At 35.1% G+C, this 17,011-nt stretch overlaps 5 protein-coding genes across 5 annotated transcripts; 1 reads left to right on the forward strand and 4 right to left on the reverse strand.

Moving 5' to 3' along the window:
* Positions 1 to 6,149: 6,149 nt before the first annotated feature.
* MONOS_13934 (uncharacterized protein) lies at positions 6,150 to 6,623 on the reverse strand (the record flags this gene model as incomplete). The annotated part of the gene is made up of 1 exon (XM_067866686.1): positions 6,150 to 6,623. The coding sequence occupies one exon, from the start codon at positions 6,621 to 6,623 to the stop codon at positions 6,150 to 6,152; it is 474 nt and encodes a 157-aa protein (XP_067722172.1).
* Positions 6,624 to 6,983: 360 nt separating this feature from the next.
* Positions 6,984 to 7,700, reverse strand: MONOS_13933 (uncharacterized protein; the record flags this gene model as incomplete). Its single annotated transcript, XM_067866685.1, has 1 exon — positions 6,984 to 7,700. One exon carries the CDS (start codon positions 7,698 to 7,700, stop codon positions 6,984 to 6,986), a length of 717 nt encoding a protein of 238 aa, XP_067722173.1.
* A 242-nt stretch (positions 7,701 to 7,942) lies between these two features.
* MONOS_13932 (uncharacterized protein) lies at positions 7,943 to 8,716 on the reverse strand (the record flags this gene model as incomplete). The annotated part of the gene is made up of 1 exon (XM_067866684.1): positions 7,943 to 8,716. One exon carries the CDS (start codon positions 8,714 to 8,716, stop codon positions 7,943 to 7,945), a length of 774 nt encoding a protein of 257 aa, XP_067722174.1.
* A 571-nt stretch (positions 8,717 to 9,287) lies between these two features.
* On the reverse strand, positions 9,288 to 9,833 carry MONOS_13931 (uncharacterized protein; the record flags this gene model as incomplete). Its single annotated transcript, XM_067866683.1, has 1 exon — positions 9,288 to 9,833. The coding sequence occupies one exon, from the start codon at positions 9,831 to 9,833 to the stop codon at positions 9,288 to 9,290; it is 546 nt and encodes a 181-aa protein (XP_067722175.1).
* Positions 9,834 to 14,492: 4,659 nt separating this feature from the next.
* On the forward strand, positions 14,493 to 15,926 carry MONOS_13930 (uncharacterized protein; the record flags this gene model as incomplete). Its single annotated transcript, XM_067866682.1, has 5 exons — positions 14,493 to 14,564; positions 14,704 to 14,731; positions 14,794 to 15,281; positions 15,340 to 15,851; positions 15,899 to 15,926. Exons 1-5 carry the CDS (start codon positions 14,544 to 14,546, stop codon positions 15,924 to 15,926), a joined length of 1,077 nt encoding a protein of 358 aa, XP_067722176.1. The 5' UTR covers positions 14,493 to 14,543.
* Between the last annotated feature and the right edge of the window lie 1,085 nt (positions 15,927 to 17,011).

Here is a 17,011-nt window from a genome sequence, read left to right on the forward strand (position 1 = left end):
GTCATGATTATTTACAGTTGGATATTTGAAATTATCTTGTGAATGTTTGAGTTAAATCATTACATTTTGTTATTCTTTTTTTTTCAATTCTCTCTTTAATTTCCTTTTACAAAAAAAAGGATAACAAAAAATATGGGTGATTATTTTTGTAATCATAACTTTTTTCGGGGTGTTGATTTTTCAAAGGTTGTTTGACATAGAATAGAGAATTTATATTTTCATGATAAATTTCATCAAAACCATTTCAAAAACTAATGTTTAAGATGAAATAAAGAAGAAGATATCTTTAATTTGTGTTTTCATTTCTTAGTGTTTTTTTTGTCAGTATTCAATAAAAATTTTCGAACCGAAATTTTAGAATGAAAAAACATGAATTCAAAAATAATCACCCATATCTTATTTCTTTTTTTATTTTTTAAAATAATTTCACTCTATCTTTGTCGAATAAGATTCGTTTTTTTTTCTTTTTTCTTTTTTTTTTATTTTTGATAATCCAATAATTCTGTTATCACATCTTGAAGCTAATGGCATTCTCTACTTGTTCTCTTTCGCTTCATTTTCAATAACTTGGAGGAGAAAGAGAAGAATGCAATGAGATTTCTGGTAAAGAATAAAATAAAATAATATAAAATAAAATAAATGTTTCCAGAAGAATACAGTTATCAACATTTTTAGAGTAAAATAAAACAGTGATAAAAATTACAAAGAATAAAAATGAGAATTAATTTCTATAACCACGAGACAAAAGAAGTTTATCATGATTGAACGTTTTCTATTTCTATTTTTTCTTTCTCTTTTGGTAAGATATCTTCAATTAACATTCAACAAATTTTTTTTCACTGCTCTTCACTTCCATTCCATCCATCATCTGAAAGTGATTCAATCCTAATTCACCTGAGTTGCTTGATGTTTTTTTATCGAAAATGAAGGAATAAGGAGAAGGAGAACAGTGTATTTAGTTTTGTTTGGTCGCTGATTGCTGCAATTAATCTGGAATGCACGAATGCAAATAATGATATGGAAGAAGCAATTTATACGTATTTCAACAGAAGAAAAATATAATAAATGTTTTGTTGAAGCAGTGAGCATTTGTGGAATCAAGACAAAAATGAAAGTGTTGTTGAATAACAAAGTTTAATATGTGTTGCAAGTTGATAATATCATTTTTTAAGGATCTTTTCAAGATTTGCTATTGTTAATAGCCTGAAATCTTTCTTTCACTCATTCTGCCTCATTGTACTCATTGTAGTTGTTTATGATGATTTAATCATATTCTCCAATATTTCTGTCCTATTCTTTAAAATTGAATTTCATCACATGAGGTTCAAATCATAATTCTTTATCTCCAAAACCAACTTTTCAAAATAAAATAAATAATATTGAGAAATTCTTCACAAAAACAATATCAAACATTTGCAACGTTTAATATTCACATCGCGAAAATTGTTTTTGGCATTTCTAAATATAATCGATTCCAATTCTATACAATTAACATTAAAGTTCGAAGAATGCTTCTTTCGAACAATAAACAAAATTTTCAAACCAGTTAAAAACAAGAAAATGTTATGGGACAGATCAAATGAAAAAATGAAAGTTTCAAACAATGCATTTTCGACAGACATAACTAATTTTAAATAAATTAATGTTCCATATTCTTTCATAATTAATATATAAAAATATTTTTATCGATGGTCCATATATTTGGAACTTGCCCATATTTCTGTTCCCAATCATGAAAATTCACAAAAATGGAAATAATAACATAGTAAAGGTTCTGTTTCCATTTCAGTGAACTTTTTTATGTGTGAACAGAAATATGACAAAAATATGTAATTTTTGTTTTATTTGTAAATTTAACAAAAGGAACTTTTCAAAAAAATTTGGACAATACACAGTCAAAACCGGATATAATCACATCGGTTTTTGCACAACTTTTTGTGATTATAGCCAATTGTGATTATACACGATGATTATTTCCATAGAAAAAAATAAAAATTAATTATTTAAATAATAAATTTTGGGTTGATTTTTTTATTTTTTAGAAATTCTACACAAATACACTTTATTCACTTGCTAAACAAATTTTATCACAAATACTTATTATTTTGACTTATTTGAGCACATTTTTGTAAAAGCGAAAAATTAAAAATTATGATTAAAAAGTCGGGTTTTGAATGAAAATATCACCCATTATGATAAAAAATGTGATTATATATTTTCAGCCCTGTGATTATATGCGATGAAAAATGAATGAAAGATAGGCCTTTATTGTTGGTGCATCGAAAAACTTGACTATAAACGAATGTGATTTTATTCTACGTGATTATATCCGGTTTTAACTGAACACACATGAAGTTATTCAAAACAAACTTTCAAACAAAACTCTTGTGGGTTTATTTCCGACATAAGTTGAAAATATTTTTAATCAGTTCTTTTCAGTTATTGGAAAAGTTCTTCAAAATGAACCTTTTCATTAAACTTTTCTTTCACAAACAATTTATTATAATCACGGTAAACTATTTTTTAAAAAATTAATATTTCATTTTTGGTAATATTTTGACTGGTACTTAAAAATTTTTGGTTTTTGAAGCTTTTGTGAACAAAGTTAGATAAACAGAAACCTTTAAAACTCATTATTAACTATTTTCATGAATATTTTTTTTCTTTACCATTTATCGAAAAAAGATTTTGAGATTTTTATTTTACAAATGCGATCAAACACATACTAGTATTTCTTCGAGATTTTGAATTTGATTTTTTTTTTTTTTTTGATACCACTTTTAAAGTTTTCATTTTTATATTTTTTGGTTATTTTGAAACTTTGAGAACTTTTTTTTCCTATGATTTTACACCTCACCATTTTTTAAATAAAACTGAAATATAAACAAAGTTTATATCATAAACACCTTTTTCTTTTGTTCAAATGCTGTTCTATCGTTTGTTGAAAATGTGCAATATTGAGAGAATAATTTGCCAAAAATTAACGGAACAGAAAATGCAAAAGACGATATTTTGTTTTTCGTGTTAAACTCGTCAAACACAAACATATATACGGTCACTAATTTATTGGGACCTTTTTTTTGATATGATAAAAAATTAAATAAATATTTTAAAAAAACACAAATGACGAATATAATTTACGCACAGTTTGCGCAAAAAATACAAGACAAGATCGATTTCACAATAACCGCAAGAGCAATAATTCTGTCAATTTTCGTCAAAATATATCTCATCAATACAAACTCATTTGGTATATCAAACTTCCATTTTCATGAAGACTGAATATGGAAAAAATAATTATTTGATATTTCAGAGAAATAGAATTTTGAGTTTCTCCGAGATTTCGATATAAATTCTTTCAGAGCACAAACGAGGAAGTTTTGTAAGTCTTGTACGTCAAGTGAGTTTGCATAAATAAAATGTATTTTGAGGAAAATTGTCAGTATTATTCCTCTTGCGGTTATTGAGAAATCGATCTTTCCCGGTATTTTTTGCGCAAACTGAATAATTTTCCTATTTCCTTTTTTTCTTTTTATCACATTAATTTTTTCGTTTTTATTTTCATGATCGACTTCTTTCACTTCAAATTTTCTCTTTATTCTTTTTATTTCAACCAAAGACTTTTATTCATTTTCATATTTTTGTTCTGTTTTTTTCATTTCTTCTTACAAATTCTTTTCAACATCAACTTTTTCTTCTTTTTCAACTTTTTTTTCTTCTTGTATTCCTAAATGCTCACTCCAATCTCTCAGAAGCTTCTCATCTGTTATCAGTTTTTCATCGAAGTCGAATCTGTTTGAATGTGATGAAGGAAGATATTCCGATGCTTTTAGTAGCTTCGTGAGAATCGGTCCAGATTCGTTATGAAGAACTCCACTCGTTGCGAAGGCTTTTTTAATGACAGCAGGTGAGAAGGCGGTATGAATTGCTTGAGGGAGAACATACACAAAAGTTGTTCTTTTCGATGAAGATGTCGATGAAGATGGAGGTTCATGTTTTGTTTGCAGCTCTGTTTTTAGAACAGCGATGACTCCTCTGTCAAGAGGCCGTGCGATATGTGTTCTGTGAGGAATAAAGGAAACAACTCGATATTTTCTTTTTGAAATTCTCTCCAGATTGTCAAATCAAATCGAGAAATGTGTGAGCAGATGAGAAGCAAGCAGCGAGAGTTTTCCAGTGACGTGCGCTTTCTGCGATCGATAATTCATTGAAGGAGTGTTGTTTGTGCGTCCTTTTTGAATTGGTTGCAGCCCATCCAACCACTTCCGTTCGGACAGATATCCTGAATTTATGATAGTTGTTGCTTTATTTCATCTGGAAGGCTCTTGCCAGGCCATAGAATCGCAGAAGGAAGAGCAAATCCATCCGCAGCCACAGCAGCAAATAGAGTTGAATTAGCCATTTTAGGTGGTTCTTTGTGAAATCCTGGATTTTCATGTTTAGGATGAACCACGCTCAGCGTTGAATTGGTTGGAACTCTTAGTGATGATTCATCCATATTGAATATAAGTTCTTTGCAGTATTCATTTTTTTCATGCAAGCCGTACAGTAATGAATACCAGGGCTGCAGAATACTTTGGAACGACACCGCAAGGCGAAAACATCATCATTTTTCTGCGAACTTCTCTTCAGCTCTGGATAGCGCTTCAAATTGTTAATCAGTGGTCATTGAAACGGTAATGTGTGGGGTGTCTTCGTTGTCTGTATCATTTGTCACATTTTCCTTCTCATATATGTGTGTTTATTTTTGAAAAGTCATTATTGATCAAAAAAATTAAACCATAATAGTTAGTTAAGATTTTTGAAAAGTTTAGAAATGGAACAGTTGACTTCGTTTTTCATCAAAAGATTATTTTTTCCCACTGGATAAGAGATTTCGAAAATTTTTAAAGAAAAATATTTAAGATCAAAATGAATCAGTTTTTATCGACTTGTGTATATTTGCTTTGAGAATTAATCATTTTATATATCAAGATATTTAGAGTTTCATAAATGCACGAAATTTCATTTCGAATAATCTGGAGGTTTATTCAAAATTTATATTTTCACTATTTCATAATTTTGCTAATGCAAATTGTATAGCAAATATATGTTATCCAACAAAAAAATTTTATTATAACTTAATTAAAAAAAGATATTTGTCAATAAAAAAAAGTTTCAGCCAACAACGTATTCAACAAGGAATTCTTAAATTTTTTATTTTTCTAATTCACCTTTATTTAAAAGAATGGTTATTTCATTTTCTTCTTTGAAATTTATGTGAGAAACATGAGGCTTAAAGGTTATTCTATTCACTCTCATTATTTTTGATATATCTGTTTCCTTTTTTGTTTCCAAAGCATGTTAATAAGCTTCGCAATCTTGAATTCGACTCTTCTGCAAACAGCACGACAACAATCTCGTCTTCTCTTTTTCTTTTTAAGTTTCAATTCATTCATCGTGTACATCACCTTAATCCTGTTCTTCTTCTTTCACTTCTTCCTCCAATTCAACAACTTACACTTCTGCTAATCCTGTGTGACATGACATAAAAAACTCGAAAATTTTCAATAATGACAGACGTGATATTTATAATTTGTCATTTTTTTTGTCTCTCAAATAAATTTCGTAAAAATATCAACAATCGATAATTTTTTTATTTACAAAGGAAAAAGATTATTTTAACGTCATTGTATTTTATTTTATTCAACTATCAGTAGAAATATGAAACTTTTTTTATAACTTTTATTCAAGTGACAAATTGATCAAATAAATATATTGTGGTTTTGACACTTATTCGGAAAGAACAAACAAAACTGCGACACCTCTTGTTATGGGAGAACAGCCTGCATTAACGGCTCTGTTGCATTCCAATTGAAATGAAAACTGTGGAGTGAAAAAATTGAAATATTAATAAAAGAATGAAAAGGTAAATTGTGCAAAAAACAATGTGCACATAGGTTGTTGTGGCTTGAAAAAGTGAAAATTTGAAAAGGTTAAAACTAATTATTGAAAAAACAAAGTGTGGGAAGGGTTTCCTCGTGGTGGGACAAAGAGGTGTTGTGGTTTTGTTTGTTCTTTCCGAATAAAAGGACAGAGTACCTTAATTCTCCAGGACAAACGATCAACTGCAACACCTTTTGTTATGGAAGTATAAGTAGTTGGGATTGTTATCTGTCAGCTTGAATGTGTCTTATTTCACTTGTCTGAATTGTTCTTATTGTTGCGCACTCAATTCTGCTGCAATCCTTGGTCGTTTCTTCTGTCTGTGGGTTTGGGTCTCGAGTGTTCAAGTCTTTGGTGAGTTCGGGAGGAGGCTGTTGTTGGAATGTAATATTCGTCGGTAGGAAGGTTGTTATGCTTGATGGGCTGACTGTTGGTGGGGAAGCGAGCGGAGATGCGGAGGCTGGGTTGAATAGTGTGAGTGCCGTTTGGTTCTCCTGTTGGGGTGCTATCAGGGCGTGGGCCATGCTCGAAGCCAGGTTGGTTCTAAAGAACGACCTCGTGGGTGTGTGCGCTGTTGGTGATAGGCGCGCATGTCTCGCTATTTGAACTTCAGGTATTCCCTTCAAGGTTAAGGCGGAGATGGCTGCATGCTTGATTGTGTAATGTTTGAATTCCTGTGGGATACCCACTTGTGTCATTCCTAACCTAGCTAGTCTCCTGATTCCTGATGTTTCAAGTGGACTGTGATGCGTTGTATTCAGAAAGAAGGTGTCTCTCGATTCGCGCATTCTCCGAACTCTCTCACGAAGGCAATCTACTATTCTTGCAGGGTTAATCTTTTCGTCGGCTTCACTTAAGAAAGGGATTGTCAACTAACTCTGTGGAATTGAGGTTTAAAGGAAAATGCATATGTGGATCGCATTGCAGCCGAATATCGACTTGCTCATCGATAGCAGCTCAAGTTCGTGAAAACGGTAGGCTGTGAACAGAACACATAGCAAAATACACTTCACTGTTAGTTCGAAAAACGATAGGTTTGCATTGCATCGTCGTGAATTTTAATAGTCAAACACCAGTGAGGGGGACCACATGTATGTATAAGGTCTTCTGGGAACGTGTGAACTGTGAAACGAGCGGAAAATTGTATTTATGATTGGTATTTGGCCAATATCCTCACCGTTACTTACCCTGGAGAACAGGGACACTGCGGATCTCGTGGCATACAAGCAAGAAAAGTGGAATCCCTTATTTTTCAGCTTCTCGAAGAGCATGGCACATCTTCTGCACCACTCTCCAAAGTCCCTCGGGAATTCTCCACAATTTTCATCTGTCCAAATCTGTCCAAAATGGGCAAATCCAAAGGTGTAGGCTGCCCATGTTGAAGGTGAAACACTGTTCTTTGAATCTGCATCAAATGATTGAGGAACTCCGCATTTCTGGAAGCTGCTGATCCACCACTGTTCTCCTCTCTGTGCTTCCAGTTGAGTCTTGCAACGAAGCAAGTTCCCGGTGGGATTGATGCTCCCGACTTCATCCAGCCTATTCATACTCTCAACATCCGTATCGAATCGCTCCATCTCATGTTTAATGACGTTATCTCCCTCAGAAGAGTGGTCTAGACCTGGAACCTCCAGGCTGGAAGAAGAATCACTTCTCTCTCCTGTTCCTCCCGAATCTTTCTTAAGCAAGGAAGAATGAGAGGTATCGGAGGATGCGCCAGAGTCACAGCTCCTTTCCAGTCTGCTTGCAGTAGGTCCTCCTGCTCTGGACTTCATGACTCAAACTAAGTCATTGTTTTCCTTTTTCTCGCTCTGCGAAGGCATCCTGTTCGATTGTGAGAACCAACCGTTGTTCCAGCTCTCTTAATACTTCGTCTGTGATCTCGTAATCTCCTGCGATCTGGAGTCTTGATAAGGCGTCCGCGATCTTGTTCGTTACTCCTGGGAGGTGAATAGCTCTCACCTGAATATTAAATTCTGTTGTCATTTGTCGTATTTTCCTTGGCAGAGAAAGGAGATTAGCTCCCGCTGTCCAACGATTGATGACGTAAACTACTTTCGTGTTGCCTGATCTTAGCAAGACTGTGTGAATGTGGTGCCCAAGGATGAGCGGGAGGAAGTACTTGAGGTTCATCAAGATAGCCAACATCTCCTTGAAGTTGGAGGTTTGGCTGAAAAAGGCCTTTTTGAAAGGTTGGTGAAAGTGGAACAAGTTTTCGTTGATCCTCAGCGTGGCTCCACAAGCCCGAGGTGCCGAATCCGTAGAAAGGACCGACTGGGATGCTGCGAATGATGTTCATGGCCTTTGTTCCTTCTTGGTTTGTCTTTTCTTCCATCCATATATTTTCTTGATAATCGAGGGGTTGACTTTCATCTTCGCATTCCATCCTTCCTTCGTCACAGCTCTGTTGAGTGCATGGTATAACCTGTTCATTTGAAGCGATGCATCTCTCATGACGAACCATGTGGCGCATATGAGACCTACGAACGATGCAAAGCTCCTGATCCTGACTTCCGCGTTTCTCCTTGCAAGTCTCATCCACCGTTTGCACTCCTTCCTCAAAGAGATGCATCCCTCTTGTTCCAGGCTGACTGTACATCTCTTCGTCTTCCACGTTCATCCTAAAAAGTTGAATGTCTGTTTCGGCTGAAATTTGCTCTTGTCGAAGTTGACTAACAGTCCAAGCCTTCCAAGCCATGCGGTTATCTCTTTCGTTGCTGTCTGAAGCTTGTTTGGGTCTTGATGAAGCAGTACGATATCGTCCAAGGAAGCTAGGCAGCGCAGGCCCCATCTTTTTCGCATTTACTGAGTGACCTTCCTCATAACGCGTGTGAAAATGCGGGGCGCGTCTTTGTAGCCGAAGGGAATTTTTTTGAAGGCGTATGTCTTGTCTCTGAAAGTAAAAAAAAGAAAATGAATGAAAGAAGGGTGAACAGAAATTGGAAAACACGCTTGAGACAAATCTATTGTTGTAGCGTAATCCTCTTGTTGTATCAACCTTTCCAGTGTCCTGTGATCATCCATTTGAAAGAGTATTTTTTTTCACGCACTGTTGAGCGGCCTGCAGTCCAGTATCTGCCTGTCTTTTCCGTTTTTCTTCATGACAAAGAACAAGGTGTTGAGACATTTCACTGTGCATGGTGGAAGCTGAACCAGGACCCTCGTCGCAAGGCCTTCCTGCATGCACTTCGCGCATTCTTCCTCATCCTGTTTGGTTCCAAGAAAACCATTCCGAGCCTCCACCTCCTTCTTTAGGCGCTCTCTTGCGCTCTTTCCCCTCCAAATTGGTAAGATTCCTTCTAGTATAACACTGCGCGCCCCCAGTGAATCCCACTCTTCCGCGGCTAGCTGCGTCCGCCCTCCTACAACTTTTTCCTCCAGGCTACTGGTGCTCTCGATGGACGAACCACTCTCTGCGACGTCATGCTTGACCTTCCTTCTGATCGGGTGCCTCCTTGGGAGGTCGGGTTCCGAAAAAAATGAGTTCTTGCGCGTTGTGCTCTGATGATGGCTTCTCTTCTTGTTTTTCTTGCTTCTAGTAATGGTGTGATCTTTGCCAGCTTGTCACTGGAAACGAGGGGGTCTTCCTGGTCTTCCCTGAGAGCGCGAGCAGCATCAAAACCAAACTCGGCCTGAATTCTTGTGTGACGTGCTTCCTTGAGTGCTGCAACAAAAAGGAGCATGGCGTCTGATATTTTCTCTTTCCTGGCTTCACCTTCTGAACGAGACATGATCAAAGCCTTTCCTCCCGGTATGAGATATCTTTCCACTCTGTGCTTGCTGGAATCGAGCGCGTCTCTTTGCCAATTTGATGATCTTGCATGAGGGTGAGTTCTGGCTGGAATAAATGGCGTGCAAGCAATGGATTCATATTGCTCAATTGTTTTCGTTAAGTCTGCGGAATCCATGGGAAGATCGAACACAGAAGAGTTGATGTTTTCGTTAAATAAGTCCGCGCAAAGCGAAGAAAACGACGGAACTTGGCTTTCTGTCCGATCTGCTGGTGCAGGTTGTGAAGTAACTGGAAATTGGTCGGAAGCGAGTGCACTGCTTGAGGAGGTTGGCTGAGATAAGCCCACACCGCTCGTTGATCCGCCGAGGGTCAAAATACCACTCAGTCCCTATGCAGGTCCTGCAGTTGTGACTTCCATGTCAAAGATCTGGAAAGCGACAGAGCCCTTGATATAGGATCCTTCCTCCCAGAACAAGAGGAGTTGTAGTTGATCGTTTGTTCCAGAGAATTTAGGTACTCTGTTCTTTAATCAGATCTGTCATTTTGTCAATTTTTTATGTTCACATTTTTATTGAACATAAAACGAAATATAGATGTGTATTGTTTGTTTCCATGAAAAGATCTCATTTGTTACAAAATGATTTTCAAATAATGAATTTATTTTTGAAGTTTGATTAATTTTATTTATGCTGCTTTAGAATGATTTTTTCGTGAACATTCGAATTTTATCGTAAAAGAAAATGTTTTCATTTATCAATTTCCTAGAAATAATTGAAATTTCTTCATTATTTCGAGAAATATTTGTGTTGACTGACATTTTTGTGTTTTGAAGCCTCGAGAAAATGGAAAAAATATTTATTATAGAATATATTCTTTATTCTTTTTTATTTAACTTTTAATGCAATAAAATGTTTGCTGCTTGTTGTATTAACAAATTTGCAATGCTTTCTGTGATTATAAGAATTCTCACTTCAAAAATTAGTTATTTTTTTAAAACAACTCTGAACAAGTATTAATTTAAATTTAAAAAAACAGTTTCTTCATTTTGAAGTTTGTTCTTTAAAAAAAACGGTCATATCGGATGAATGAAAAACGTTGAATGTGAAACAATCCGCATTCGTCACAAATATTATAACAAATATTAATGCGCTTTATTATTTCGAACTTCAGTCTCCCTCTTTTTTGTCTTATTTCTTCCATGAAGCAAGATGAACACCGAGTCCCTCAGATTCATAATAAGTTGCACATGAGGAGACTAGTAGGCTATTGCTTCATCATTAACATCCATGTACGAAGTGGCAGGAAACAGATCCTTTTTTCATTTTCATTCTTCTTTTTTTCACTCCCTCTCAGCTCTTCGCAACATCCACTCGGGAGACATATCGATCGTTACTATTTCAACTCTTTTCAGATAATTTTGTACTGTTTCAGCCACAATTAGCTTCAGTCCATTTTTCTCGTTCTTTGCCTTTTCCACGGGATAGCCAGAACAATCCACACAACAAGAGTTGCCAGGAACAACAGGCTAAAGACAACAAAGGGAGCCCCAGACGGGATTGTATTACTGGAGTGGCTGCTTCTCAGTGTGAATAGAGTTGGCAAGCTCAGTCATGTTTTTGAAATGGGTGGACACGTTGTGCACAGAACAGCATAGGCCTTTAAACTCGAATATTGACGTTCGTTTTTGTTGGGAGCGGAAAGGTGAAGGAAGCTTGCGTGACACATCACTGGGCCTTGCTCTCAAACTTATGTAAGTCGTCTGCAAATTTGTGGTTGCCGACCATATCAACGTCATCTGTGCTTGTGATGAGGCGAAAGGGGAGGCTGCAGTGTTTGAGTAGTGTATAGGACAGAGAAAGCATCATGTGACTGTCATCCTCCAGGGCCACTGCAGTCGAAGTGCAGGTACGAAAAGGTGTGACTGGTGGTTGGGGATGATGTCGGCTAGGCGGCACCACTCGTTCCGGATCAACAGGGAAGTGGCATAGTGAGTACCATTTCCACCATTCAGGCTTGCGATGGTGAGTATGCCGGGACGAGTGCAGAGGTTGTTTCTGTGTGCAGAAAGGTGTTGCGAGGCAACAGAGCTTTTGACATGCATCTGGGTGTTGTCCATTGCAGTGCTGCTGGCAAAAGCACTGTTGCTTATTAATTTTTCACATTTTTGATGCAAACTGAAACTCTTTAGACAGACATATCTCTATCAAATGGATTTTGCACAGTCAGATGTCAAATGGAGTATGTCGAGATTGTTTTTCAGCTTTGCTTCAGAAAATGGGAAACTTTGTTAGCAGTTGCAGTTGGACAGATCTATATGTGCAGATGGGGAAGACGCAAAAAGAACGGATGAGCAAAAGAAGGCTCTGACACCTGCGTATGTGCAGTTGTTGAAAAACATGAATAAAAAGGCGAAATCAACTGTGGCTGTGGCGGAGAGGCAAAGGATGCTGCCTTATGAAAACACAAAATGAAAGGAAGCCAATCCATGTTCCGAGGCGCTCAGGTGCAGGCGGAACTCGAAGGCGCTGGTTGACTGCTGCAGGTTCAGGAGGTTTAATTTGCGAGGGAAAAATTGTCGGCAGAGGAGAGGAGGAAAGGCGGGAGAGCGAACACGAGATGCAGGACGGAGCAATTGAAGGAAGACAAGTGGTAACCTTTTAGGGCGAACAGGAAGGAGTTGAGGAGGACCGAGTCTTGAAGGAGGCAAGATGAATGGCAAGGTGGCAGATGATGTTAGCTGGATATTGGAATACGAGAAGTTGCCATCTGAAAAAGGTTCATCAGCACTTCCAAAGTGTGCAAAGGTTGAGCCGAAGATGAAATCAAGACGCTTTATCCGAATATTTGAAAAAATGGCGATGACAGCAAGGAAGTGATGGATTACAATGTCAAGGCGGACTAGCGCAGAGGACGGGGACTTGAGCGAGCAGATACTCACACTAGTTGTTCTGTGCGAGGAGCAGATGGCTGTCTGCTTCGACATAAACAGCTGTAGGCTTAGAGATGAATTGATGACTTTCCTCTTATATTCATTAAGTGGAATGAAATGGATAATTCTCCACATTACTCGCTCCTTCTGTATTGCTTGTGACCAAAGACACAAATGTTGTCTCGACACCGGAAATATCACAGTCACATTTTTTTTTAAACTTCATCAAGAAAATTCCAATAATTATTTCATCTTTTTCTTCTTCATCGCTTCTTCTGATTTGATTCACTAGCTGAACACTCTAAAACGCTCTATCCTCTTGCCAGAACAAGCTCAATAATATCATTGTCATGTTTTTGAAGTTCAATGATGAAAATCACAGCATTGTTACTTTTTCATAAAAAAAGCTGCGTGATTGCATCGTCAAAAATTCAAATTGTTCTGTTCCTTTATCTGCTTTGATCAGTCCATAATCAGTTAATCCTTCACAGCCTTCTCATTTTTAATGAGCGTTCAATCTTTCAGATTCGATCATCCATTGTTTGAACAAGTATAAATAAAATAATTGATTTCGCTTGTGAATGAAGAGTTCGCAATAAAGTTACCAGTTCAAAATAAATAATGCACGAAATCTTCATTGCTGCTCCTTCTGCTCCTTCAAGCGATGAAACACATTCCAATGAGCACTTATTGTTATCATTCGATTTCATTGTTATCCCACTGAGATCAACACTTTTCAGAAGAACCTCTTTTCCAATTGTGAATGAATTTCATTCTTTTTCTTTAAGAAATCGATCCAAACAATAATCAATTAAATTGACAAAGGATAATAAAAGAACCTGCAAGTATTCATGCCTTTCCTTCTTCAACCAATAAATAGCCCTGAGATAATTGCTCCCAAAAAATAGATTAATGGAATAGCAATTGTTGTATCATTTCCATCAAATCCCCTCATTGAATCCAATGAAATATCAATCAGATGCTCTGTAACAAAAGGAATAGATGTGTTTATGATGCTTTTGTCAAGTTCAATGCTTCAACGAATTGATCGTTTCCATATCTCGTAGCGTTTGGCTTGTCAGCCTCAATAACAGGAGATGATATCTCAAATGAAAAATCGTCATTTATTAACTTCATCGCAATTTCTCAATGAAATACAGTTCCACCGTTCTCCTAAGTCCATTATAACCATCTTTTCCTCCTCCCATCCCAAGAAAGACATTTCATCCAGCTGCAACTATCTCCAAAGACCATGTTCCATTTCTTCACCCCCCATTTTCTATTAAATTCATCTTCTTCAAACTCTCCATCAAATTCTATGAAAATGTTCTAACTCTCTCAAAAAAATGCTCCCTTTTCATTTAAATTCGCCATTCTTCCTTTTTGTCTCAGTGATCTACCAATCCCATCAATTTCTGCTCTGTCCAACAGCATTTTTTAATTGAATTTCTATCCAATACGCACAATATCAAAAATAATTGAAGAAAATTATCGATTTCAAAAATCGTCACATCCAAGTTCATTCTATTTGCAAAATAAATAATATTTCGCTCGCTTCTTTTGTTTTCTTTCTCCAAAGAACAATTTGTTTTTTTACGAAATTTGTCAGATTTGTACGTTCTGAAAAGAAAATTGCTATAATATCTTCGCAATCAAAAAAAGCATTGAAAATGCATGCAATTGTTTCTTTTTTCTTTTCAACGTGGAAATTGTTGAATATCCTGGGTTATCCAATTCTAAAATTCATCAAACAGAATTCCCTCATCTGCAAAGAATTTCCAATAATCAAAGCTGACATATAAAATAACATAATTAATTATGCAGCAAACATTCATTCACCGATCTTTCATCTTTCCAATGGATCGTTTCCATCATTTATATCAAAAGATCTGAACATCCATTACAAATAAAGAGAAAAGACAAAGAGTTCATTATCTTTTTTATTACAAATCTAAAATGTCAACACAAGATGGAACAGTTTGAACGCATATACAATTTTGTCTTTTATAAGTTTTTATTTTTCACTAATTTCTTCAATCCAAACATATGCGCTCATTAAATATGAATGATCAAAATTTTATTATTTTCTGAATTCAATACATTTTTGAAAAAGCAGGAGGCAGAAAACACAAAGAAGATTACTGGTCTGCAGTTGTTGTATCATTTGAATTCTTTTTAATTGCATTTCTTTTTTATTCTTTTTCAGAATTATTTGATGAGCTTGAGTATAGCGACAAGGATGCACAGAAACAGAAAATAGGAAAAGTGAATATACTGATGAGCGAGATGGATAAAGAAGAATTCAAATTAGTTTTCACAAAAGAACTGTTTGATAATATCAACAAAATGATTGAAGAAAAGAAAATATCAATGGATAATGCTCTAGTGCTGTTAAACCGCATTGGATATTGGATAAAATTGAAAGGCTTATGGCGTTATTCTTTTAAAGATTCTCTGTTGTGCAAAAGATTGAAAAAGATGATCGAAGAAGAAAAGAAAAAAGAAGGGAAAAATGAAAAGCTTCTGACTGATCTCTGTGAATGCTATTTTTTTCTCAGTTACGACTTAACTACGGAAATGCTTTCTATTTGTGTGCCTTGCCTTCTGAAAGTTGCAATGAACAAGGATGAAAGCAAAGAAGCACAAAAAGAAGTGGAAATGGCTTTATTGGCTTTGAGCAATATTGGATGGGAAGTGTGGATTTTTTATTTCATTTTTGACGTTTTTGAATTTCTTTCTCATTATTTATAAGGAATTGGATAAAGAACAGTATTTTAATGAAATCAAAGAAATCATCGAGTATCATCAGGAACATCAGAATCTGACACGACTTGCCTATCAATCAGCTTGGTTTTTTTTATTGTGCAGGTTGAACGATGATAAAAGCTTGGAAGAAGTGATTGTGAATGAATTGCATTTTGCGAGAGAAGCAGCAAGAGAACTGGAAGAGCTTGCAAAAAATGTGAATTGGAAAAGAAAAGAAGAAGAGGAAAGAGGAAAAGATACGAAAAACGAACGTATTTTTGTGATGTGGCTAAAAATCTTTGATTGGTATTTTCGCCTTTGCGAATTGCAGAATGAAGGAAATATCGGACTTATTTGCAGCCTTGTTCAAGTGCTTCGAGAAGCAACTGGTTATAGAATAATAGTTCATCTCTGCATTTTGTGCTTAAGTAGAGCAGTGGAAAACAGAGCTGTGGAAATTGTAGACTTGTTTGAGAGTGGTGCTATTGATCTCATTTTGGAGAATATTCATCAAGCAATGTTTGACGACACGATGAGATTTAATTGCTTGGTATTTTTTACGATAGCTTTGATGATGTTGAAAGAAGAAGATAATGATGAAATGTTGAAAGCGAAAAAAAAGGAAATAAAAATGAAGATATTTGAAAAGATGGAGGAAAACGGTTATGATGATGTTATCATTAACATTTATGAAGTGATTCCTTTTCACGACTTATACTATCCTGGATTATCAAATGATATTTCTGATTATTTTGTGAATATTTGAAAAAATTCTTTTCATTTCATTTTGTAGCTCAAAAATTGTATTATTCAATTTTCAATTTTTCAATTTTTCAATTTTTGAAACTCCTTAATTACAACTTTTTCTTTTTTATTCATTTCACAAAAAGAAAAAAAAAAGTTAGTTGAAATATTTTCTTTTCTTTTTTATAAGATACAATGCAGATTAAATTGAAAAATTTGAATTAATGGAAGTTTTTCTAATAAACCTATTTTAATTTGAATAAAGAACGGTAAAAGTGGATAATTCGGCCAGTAATGATTTTTTACTTGTGAACACCTTAAACTATATCGAAACTGAGCTTTACGAACTCATTAATAATGATCAGTTATTAAACTCTATTCAAAAATTAAATTATCCACCAACGTAATAAGACTAAAAGAGATAAAAATATTTGATCAAGCCCATCATTTTATTTAATCGTTTTCTTTTAGGTTTTTTTCCCTTTAAACTCATTTTCACAACAGAACTCATTGAATTGGGAATAACTTAAAAGAAATTTTATTTTATCTTCATTTATAAATATATTAAAGCTTCAATACGAAGATACATTTTTTTATCATTATTCAAAAATTGAAAAAATATTGAGTTTCTTTCTTTGCAAAAATAGATAATAATTATTGACAAGGGTCAACTTTTGAATGGGACTTTTTCCGTTATTGGTTCTTTTTTTGTTTTTGACTTCCAACTTTCAACAAACATTGATTGGCTTTCAGCACATTAAAAATCCTTTTTAACCAGTTTTATTCTCTTTATTTACTGTTTTCTTTTTTATTTTTGTTTTTTTATACATCGAGAAATTGAGTTTTTTTGCTAAATTTAATAGGACTTTTCTCAGCAAACCAGGCAATTCACAAGAAATTGATGAGTTGTTTTGAATAGCATAAACTATAATCTA

The sequence above is a fragment of the Monocercomonoides exilis genome, assembly GCF_001643675.1.
Source record: "Monocercomonoides exilis strain PA203 chromosome Unknown scaffold43-869231, whole genome shotgun sequence".
In the NCBI taxonomy this organism is placed as follows: Eukaryota; Preaxostyla; order Oxymonadida; family Polymastigidae; genus Monocercomonoides; species Monocercomonoides exilis.